This window comes from Nycticebus coucang, chromosome 12 (assembly GCF_027406575.1).
Source record: "Nycticebus coucang isolate mNycCou1 chromosome 12, mNycCou1.pri, whole genome shotgun sequence".
NCBI lineage: Eukaryota > Metazoa > Chordata > Mammalia > Primates > Lorisidae > Nycticebus > Nycticebus coucang.
This window is the reverse complement of record NC_069791.1, coordinates 21,280,679-21,290,432: the sequence shown is the minus strand read 5'-3', so window position 1 is coordinate 21,290,432 and position 9,754 is coordinate 21,280,679. Positions and strand designations below refer to the sequence as shown.

The window sequence follows — 9,754 nt, the reverse complement described above, 5'->3', positions numbered from 1 at the left end:
TTTGCTCCAATGCCCCTTTCTCTTAGAAAGGACTTCCTGCCTACCCTATCGAATCATCAACCCTGTTTACAACATTGCCCCAACCAATTTTCCTACTAGCACTTATCACTACCCGACATAGCATCTATTTATGTATTAATTACTCACACCTCCATCAGGATGTGTACTACACAATATGGCAATAAGGAAATGCTTATGCTCGTTAAGTACTTCATTCACTGTGCTACCTGAACACTTCTCTCTGCAGTGGCTCTGTCACAGAGAAGTTGGCACACCATATAGGCTCTTCACACAGTGGGGGAACAATGCCTGGTGTATGGTAGGTCCTCAAAAAAGATTTGTTGAATATAGGTCTTTATTTTCTCCATAAGGTCATATATCTCATTCTATTTTTCCCTTTCCCCTCATTTATGGCTGTGGTTTTGTGACAGGGAAAGAAAAGTACTCAAAAGTAAACTCAGAGTCATTTCTACCATTACATAGAGTCACGCTCTTATTCTAGACTGTTTCTTTAAAGCACCTAACACTAGAAATGAATAGAAGAGCATGTTTTAAATGCAATATATTGGTGATGACACTGATGTATTGTGCCACCTGTCATTTAGAATAAAGAAGAATTTCAGAATTTGTCACACAATCTCTATGAACAATGATTTAATCCTGGTACAAAGACAAAATGTTTGGTGGGGTCTCAGCCTCCTGGAACCTAGAAGGAATACCAGAAAATGCAACTCAAATTATTCTGTTTCAAACTCCAATGGTTCTAATCTTGGCTAATTTATGTCATCACCCTTCAAAGCCGCAGTAGCCCAAGGCACCCCTACCATTCTACCTGCAGGATTATTAAGAAAGGGGAATCACTTTGCAAAGAGGTGACAAGTCCTTTTTTTATGGAAGAGATTGAATCCTAGTGTGGAACACAGTGCAATAATGAAAGGTCAGAAAGAACCCAAGGAACCAACTTCATTGTGTTCTTTCTTTTGCAACAGCCACCGCAGAAGGGCATGTCCAGGTACCACAGTGAACAAAGTATGTACACAGAATAGTATTCACTTATTACTTTCAAGCTTCCTTTAAACACGTGTCTCTCAGGGATTAATTTACTATTGTGCCACACTTTACATTTAAAATAAATAAACAAATGATCTTAATCTAAAAACAGTTGCTCTCATCAGTGCTTAAGCTAACTGCAATAGATCAACAGGACTGGGACCACGCAGGTGTCTGTGGGATGTGCTGCCCTTCAGAAGTCCTAACTAGTCAGCAGTGTGGAGCTCTGATAGGTGAGGTAATGCTTAGTGAACTGAAGCTCATCTTTTATTCAGTACATGCAACCTCAGCTTTGTTCAGCTGAGTCACTCACTTCTGTTACTCTAACACTCAAGAGTATTGACTGCTGTTTGAGAGCTTTGCTATACCATTTATTTTGTAAAGGAAATTACATGTTGTCTCAACTTAGGCTACAAATAAGTTACTGGGAAGATAAAAGGGATTTCTCAATAGTGCAGTGTAATTGAACAGAACCATTCCTCTACCAGAATGTAAGGCAAAGTGGAAAAGCAACATGGCGGTCTTAAAAGGAGAGATAAATGATAAAGTTTACTGTGCATTCATTACCAAGAATTATGGTTAAATGTTCTTGTGCTTTTTTTCCAGAAAAGAGTAAATAAAGGAAAAGTAGTAAGGACTATTTCCATAAAGACCTGCCTTTAAAGGAGCCAAACACCCTCAAATTATCTGGGAAATTCTTTATTTCTCCTTTATGATAAAGGATATTTTGCAAGATATAATATTCTAGGGTTAAGGGTCTTCCTTCAGCATTTTGAATATGTCATTCCAGTGTCTCCTGGCCTATGATGTTTCCACTAAGAAGTGTGCTGCCAGATGAATTAGAGCTTCTTTTTTTTTTTTTTCTTCCCTTAGGATGTTTTCTTTATCTATGAACTTGGAGAGCTTTATTAGTAAATATCCTAGGTAGTCTTGTTTGGGTTAAATCTGCTTTGTGTTTTATGACCTTCTTGTACCTAAACATTGATATCTTTCTCCAGGTTTGGAAAGTTCTCTGTTATCATTTCTTTGAATGAACTTTCTACCCCAATCTCTCTTTTGGTCTCCTTTAAGGCCAATAATTCTTAGATTTACTCTTTTGAGGCTGTTTTTGAGATCTTGTGTGTTTCATTCTGTACTTCATTCTTATTCTGTTTTTCTTTTTTCTCTTCTGACTGTGTATTTTCAAATACCCTGTCTTCAAGCTCACTAATTCTTCTGCTTGGTCAATTCTGCTGTTGGGATTGCTGTTGAAGGGTTCTGAATTCCTTGTGTTGTCTTGAAGTACATTGAGCAATTTTGATACTTTGGAAGGTTACATATCTCATCACTCTAGGATAAGGTCACTGGTATCTTATTTAGTTCCTTTGGTGAGGTTTTAGTCTTCTTACATGTTCTTGATGCTTGTGGTGTGTGTTTGCTGATACCTGAATATTAAAGAGTTAGGTATTTATTTTAATCTTTACAGTGGGGATATTTGAACCTGTCCTTTTTGAGAAGGCTTTCCAGGTCATCAAAGGGAATTGAGTGGTATGGTCTAAGTCTTTGGTTATTGAAGTGGTCTCAGCACTGGGGTGACCTGAGCTTGGTAATACAGTGACTCCTGGTGATACCACCTTGGTGAGTTTGGGGAAGATACAAGAGAATTTCCCTGGATTACCAGGCAAAGTGTCCCATCTCTTTCCCCACTCTCTGTGCTGGGCTGCTGGAGTTGGAGGAGGAATAAAATGGGCACTCCTCTGTGGCCATGAGTGCCAGTTCATCTGGGCAGCTAGCCCAACTCTCCTGAGCCTGGTGAGTATTCTCCGAGTACCTCTGATGTTTATTCAAAGCCCAAGTCTCTTTAGTCAGCAGGTGGTGAATCCTGCCCCATTTGGTTCATTCCTTCAAGGTAGCATGTTTCCGTCTGGCCCTGGGTGGGTCAAGAAGTGCCTTCCTCAAACTAAGCCTGAATTCAGGGGGCCTCAAGAGTCTGCTTCATACTGTACTTTACTATAGCTGAGCTGGTATCCAAGTTACAAAACAAAGTCCTCTGACCTCTTCCTTTTCCTTTCTCTCAGTGGAAGACAATTCTGCCCTAGGCACACTGCCTATAGCTGAGGGAGGGGTGACACAGGCACTGGCTTGGTCCCAGTATCTCACTGGGTCATGTGCACCCCAGGTCCACTGGCCCTAAGCCAGCACAGCCACAGGAATTGCCCAAGGATTGCAGCCCTTGAGGTCTTTCTGATTTATTTCTAGACCCCAGGCTGCTCTTTGTCTGCTAGTGGTGGGGCTAGATGGAACTTGGGAAATCCTCTGCCCCAGCTGGTCAAAATGCTTCCTTCCTGAACCTCCAAATTAAATTCATTCTTCTTCGTAAACTAGGGCATTTTGCCAGTATTCACTAGAGTGAGAAACAGGGCATTTACCACCTCGTTTTCAAGGAACAAAGTTCTTAAGAAACAATTGATTACTGCTTGCCAGGGCCTGAAGATAAAACCGTAATTCTCCTGGGGATCTACTATTTATGGAATAAACCTTGAAGAAAAAAAATTCCATCTGAACACATTCATTGCTTTTAATGTTCCTTGAAAGATCATAGTCTTATTTTGTTCCTTGAAAGATCATAGTCTTATTTTGTCCTGTGTTTCTCCTCAACATTATAAGGGAAACCAGGAGCCTGCAAGCTACGTCAATATTCTCAGAGCTCTAAAAAGATTTACAAAAGCATCTGGAATAAAATTCTAGCTTTTCTTCTTCTTCCAGAAGGATATAAAATACCCAAATGATGAATAATCTGTATATGAGTGTACACACCTACACATACAATGTCTTACTCTTCTCATAAAAATGAGTAAACTATATTTTTTGAGGATGATTCAACATAAAGTTTCAAACCTATACAAGGAAAGAAAACACATTAAAAATACTTCAAATTAACAGACACCCTCTTGGAAACTGGGTTGCTATTTGCCACTGAAATGTGGCTGATCAAAATACACCTACGCTCTGCTGAAATTTTAAATTAAATATGAAAAGGCTGCAGAAAAAGTCTTTTATGATAAATTCAGGGAACACAGAAGGATACTTAAATTTACACATTCAGCAAATATTACAGATACCGAAGTATTAGACATTTATGAATTATCTTTCTGCTCAGTCCTGTTAGGTTGTTCCATAACATGATGAAGGGTTAAAAACCATTTTGCCATTTCTGTACCTGTGGTAGTCATCTCCCGTCCATTTCCCCTTTATGCTTTTAAGAAAAATGCCTCCATGTAACTAAAAATTAATTTGACAATATTTGTATTTCTTTTTCACCATAGTGTAAAACTTAAGAATGGGGTAATATTGGGTTAACTTCCTTTATTGGGTTTCAGCCTGTTTACTTTTATATTCCCTCTGAGATTCTTGTGCATCAAGGAAATTTAACATGTGATATTATAATCTCTGTTAACATTGGGAATCTTTACATTTTTATATTAAAATGCGAAGGACACATTTCTGAAGACATTCCCAAGCCTTCCATCCTGCCTTCCTTATGTACATCTGTCAGAGCCCTGGCAGGAAACAGATGGCACACTCGAGCTGGATGATTATGAAGTTCAGCAAAGGGATGTGACTACACATAAAGAGGGAAACCAAGAAGAAATAGACGAGGTATCTACTGAAGACAGAACAGCCAGAGTTGTCACTGTCCCTAAATCAGAAGATGCGCATAGAAGAAGGAAAAAGTTAGAACCGAGAGAGGGTGGTGAAACGGGAAGCCCCTGCAGGAGACGGAGGCACCAGGAAAGTGGCAGAGCTGACCATGGTAGTGAGCTAACAGGAAGAGAGCCAGCGGAATAAATGCCCAAGCTTTGCCTCCTCCTGAAATGCTGCCTGTGTTCCCACTGCAGGGTAGTTGAAACCAGGCAGGGACCAGAGGACAGAGAAGCCAAGCACACAGTCCCTGTAGGTCAGTCCTCCAGGATACAGAGGAGGGTAGAAGAGAAGTTGAGGATCTAGAGGGGCAGAATGAAGGGATCCATCACACCCCCACTTAGGCATCTAATTCGGTGGAAGTCAACTTTCAATTTGGAAGTAGCCTAGTTTGTCATCAGCAGAACTAGAAAGCAATTTGTGTGCCGAGCCATCTGGAGAAAAGAGGAGCACATTAAGCAAGCCACGTAGACTCACACGTGTTATAAGGTAAGAGAAATATTTATTTAATTTTGCACAAGAACGAGCTTATACTGAACAAATTCAAACAAATAATATTAAGTGCAGTAAAACAAGGAAATAGGGCTGACTTTTCCAGTTAGAAAATATTAAGTAACCATGCCTGTGCATTATTTTTATCGTTACAATAACGCGTTTCAGGTTTCTTGTCAGAGTGTGTACTGTACATACAGGTTATAGCTTCTTTGCTTTAAGTCTGAAAATAGAATTCATTCACTGCGTACATTTCATTTTTTTGCAGTGAGGAACCTAGCTGATTTGTGAAGATTCTGATCTAAAGGAACATTTTCTGCACCACTGAAGCTAGAGACTTTCAGAACTCCGATGGGCTCAGGCTCTCTGTCCAAGGTCACGTCCTGGCGTGCGTTCTCTGCCCATTCTTCTCCGCAGTGGTGTCAGACACAGCAGAGACAGTCTTCTGGTCTAATGTTGCGGCAATAATTTTCCTTTGGTGATTTTTCTCAAGCTCCACAAATTTCATAATTGAAAGTTCACTCAGCTATTAGCAGAGCTGCATTTAGCTGCCCACAAATCATCCAATTTAAGTTTTAACTTCTTCTTCTTCTTTTTTTTTTTTTTTGGTCTTTTTAATGAAAGAACATTCTTTAAGCAGAAATCTCCCATGAGACAGTTAACTTCACAGTTCCTGAAGGCACTGTGGATCCACTGAGCAACAGATGTGGCCATTCTAGAGAAAGAAAGTGGAAAGAAAGGAGGAGTGTGAATTTTTTAGCTGTTAGAAAATGATCATATTTCTTGATTGATACAGACAACCATACCTATATTATTTATTTCTGCATTCCTGAGAGTTGGATTTCCCAATCACTTTTCATGACTCTACTATTGCAGAATCAATTATTTCTGGCAGTCATAGGCTGGCTTTATTAACCCAACCACATCCTCTTATCATATTTCTTCCTTTATTTATTTCTTTACAAAATATATACTGAGTAGCATTTAAGCACTAGATCTATTAGCAAATAAAGCAGGCACAATTACTACCCTCATAGTGCAGGGTTTACAGTTTGTGGAGGGGCAGAACTAGAAAGTACTAAGCAAACACAAAATCAAAAGTTGTGGAAAATGCTACAGGGGTGCTATGGACTGAATGTTTGTGTTCTCTCAAAATTCATATGCTCAAATACTAACCCCATGTGATAAACCTTGTAGGAGAAGCCTTTTGGAGTTAATTAAGGCATGAGGGTGTAGCGCTCATGAATGGGATTAGTGCCCTTATGAAAAAGACATGAGAGAGCTTGCTTCCTCTTTCTCTGCTGTCTGCCCTGTGAGGATACAATGAGAAAATGTCCATCTTGAACCAAGAGTGCACCTTGAACTAGGACTGTGAGAAATAAATTTCTCAGCCTCCAAAACTGTAAGAAATGGTTTAAGCCTCCTGGTCTATGGTGTTCTGTTATAGCAGCTCCAATTGTCTAAGATGGATAAACTAGGTGGTGCTAGGAGATAATACAAGACTGGCTACTTAGATTGGGTGGCCAGGGTAGACTTCTCTGTAGAGGTAATATTTAAACCGAGACCTGTGAGTAACAGAAGTGGGCCCAAAGCACTGAGAACAGCATGAGGAAGGGCTCTGAAAGAAGAGTGTGGGGCAGGTGCAGTGGCTCACACCTGTAATCTCAACACTCTGGGAAGCCAAGGTGGTGGATCACTTGAGCTCAGGAGTTTGAGACCAGCCTGAGCAAGAGTGAGACCTCGTCTCTACTAAAAATAGAAAAACTAGCCAGGCATTGTGGTAGGTGCCTATAGTCCCAGCTACTCAGGAAGCTGAGAGGCAGGAGGATCGTTGAGCACAGGAGTTTGAAGTTGCTGTGAACTGTGATGCCTCAGCACTCTATCCTGGGGTGACAGAGTGAGACTTTGTCTCAAAAAAAAAAAAAAAGAGAGAGAGAGAAAGAAGGGTTTTGTATAGTTAAGAGGGTCTAGATAAGAAATTTAAGTTGGTAAAGGAAACAGTGTAGAGAAACATAGAAGAGGGGGCAGATATGTATAATTAGTTTTCATAATAAAGCATCAAAAGAATATAGAATAATACAAAAAAGAAAAAAATTCATGTTATTCTTCGATTCCTTGCACCCGTAACTTTTCTCAACCAGCTAACTACCACAGCTACTAACATTACCACCATCACTCTAATTAGTACGATGATGCTATTGTTCCACTTCCTGAGTGTGCACTCTGTGTCAGACACGTTACCAGCCATCTGAAATACATTATCTAATTTCAACCTCACTGTATTCCCAGTGGGATCACTATTAATAGTTTTATATTTAGACATTGAAGATCAGAAAGCTTAAATATCAAGCCAAAAATCAGACAGCTAATAAATGTAGATCTAGGAGTAAAACTCTGACTCTAAGATTCATCCTATCCTGTATTTTCTTTCAGATAATTGACTTTTGATGATTGAAATGTATTATACTTTAACATGATGAAATCCAAAGTGTCTTTGTTTCTGTAAGAAGAAACTTAATAAAAAAGATTTTGATTTTTTTTGTTGAAACACAGCAAATGAAGGAAAAGCCAGTATGTACCCAAGAAGAATAATACTGATTTGTCCCAATCTTCATCCTTTCTAAATTATTATTAGGCAGAGTTATTACTCTGGCAGCGAGACAGTCAATCATCCCTTAAACCTTCAGAGGCATTTTTAGCTTTGTCGTCATGCTCAGAGGCATAGGTTTTCTGAGCATAATGTGGTTACATGATTTTTCCAGATTAATTGGCCCAATAAAATAATGAGTGCATCAGTTCCTGAGAATTGATACTAGCTTCCTAAACTGTATAGCTTTTTTTTTTTTTTTTAAACAAAGTCTTATTCTATTGCCCAGGCTGGACTACAGTAGCATTATCATAGCTCATTGCAACGTCAAATTCCTGGTCTCAAATGAAATGATCCTCCTGTCTTATTTTCCTGAGTAGCTGGGACAACTGACATGCAACACTATGCCTGGCTAATTTTTTTTTTTTTTTTTTGTAGAGATGGGGGTCTTGCTATATTGCCCAGGCTGAACTCAAACTCCTGGCCCTAAGTGATCTTCCTACTTTGGCCTCCTAAAGACCTGGTATTACAGGCATAAGCCACAGCTCCTGACCTGTATGGATTTTGAGCAGAAATAGAGTTAAAAAATTTCTGGATCCTTCTACCACTGGGTATGTATAATTAACATTAGAAGCCTATGGGAAAGATGTCATTAATATTGCTCTTACAAGTATGTTTTAGGAAGAGACTGTTTCTTTTCCAAAATCCTCCTGGAGTGTTATTTTTATTTCCATATTAATATGTTCTTCTATAAAAGGATAAATGCTCTACGAACTGTATCACTGACAGCTCTTTAATTACAGAAGAATAATTCATACATGAATGATTAATAAAAACACCCAACTGGGCTTCCAGTTTTAATAATGGCATAGTTATTCTTTAAGACTAACCCTCCTCTAGATAACAACTGTATCAACTATTTAGTTTGGACAATATATAAAAATAACAATTGAAAGCAATGGGGAACACTGACATGGTTTCAATCTTTGAAAGAAGGAAGAGGCAATGTGTAAGATTCATTTTTTACTCGGAATTCCCTCTGGTTATAGGGCACTTCCTATTCTGTGCAGCTTGAGATAACTATAATTCAAGCAGAATGGCAAAATCTTATAGGTCTGAGCTGTCAGCAGACAGCTTGGAGACATCAGAGTGTTTGGAAATTGAAGGGGTAATAGCTATAAAAGAGGGAATGAATCAGCATATAAACTTTCTTCAACCAAGGACCTTGGTTGGTCCTCGAATGACAGAAGAGTCTCAAAAGAGACAGGAGAGAGCTACAGCTGAAAGGCTGAAAGATCTGGGTAGAGATTTCAGATGCTGTTACTGTATGTAGCAGCATTTAAAACCTAAGTTCTTCCAAGTCAGAGAGGATTGATAATAATTCAAGTTTTCCCAAGACCTTTTTCTCTCACCATAAAACAACAACAACAACAACAACAACAACAAAAACTTAAAGTGGAATAAAGACTTAAAAGACCCCAAACTATAAAACTACCAGAAGAAAACATAGGGGAATTTCTTTAGGACACTGATTTAGGTAAAGATTTTACAGGTAAAGCCACAAAAGCACAGGCAACAAAAACAAAACAAAACTGAATGAATGGGGTATACCAAGCCAAAAAGCATCTTAACAATCAAGGAAACAACAGAATGAAGAGGCATCCTGTTGAATGGGAAAAATATTTGCAAATTATTCATTTGGACTAATATTCAGAATATATAAGGAACTCAAAAAACTCAACAGCAAACTCCCAAGTAATCCAGTTAAAATGGACAAACGATATGAACAACTATTTCTCAAAAGAAGACATACAAATGGACAAGAAATATATAAAAAATGCTCAAGATTGCTAATCATCAGGGAAATGAAAATAAAAACCACAATAAGATATCTTCTCACCCCAGTTAAAACAACTACTACCAAAAGGACGAAAACCCCACAAA

At 38.8% G+C, this 9,754-nt stretch overlaps 1 protein-coding gene across 3 annotated transcripts in view; it reads right to left on the bottom strand.

The window, feature by feature from the left end:
• Nucleotides 1-5,216: 5,216 nt before the first annotated feature.
• NELL2 (neural EGFL like 2) overlaps nucleotides 5,217-9,754 on the bottom strand; it is a 376,415-nt gene continuing 371,877 nt past the window's right edge. For all 3 annotated transcript variants that reach the window (XM_053555545.1, XM_053555546.1, XM_053555547.1), the window contains one exon: nucleotides 5,217-5,938. In XM_053555545.1, coding sequence (XP_053411520.1) covers nucleotides 5,888-5,938 — 51 coding nt within the window. In that variant the 3' untranslated portion in view covers nucleotides 5,217-5,887. The remainder of the gene's footprint in view (nucleotides 5,939-9,754) is intronic.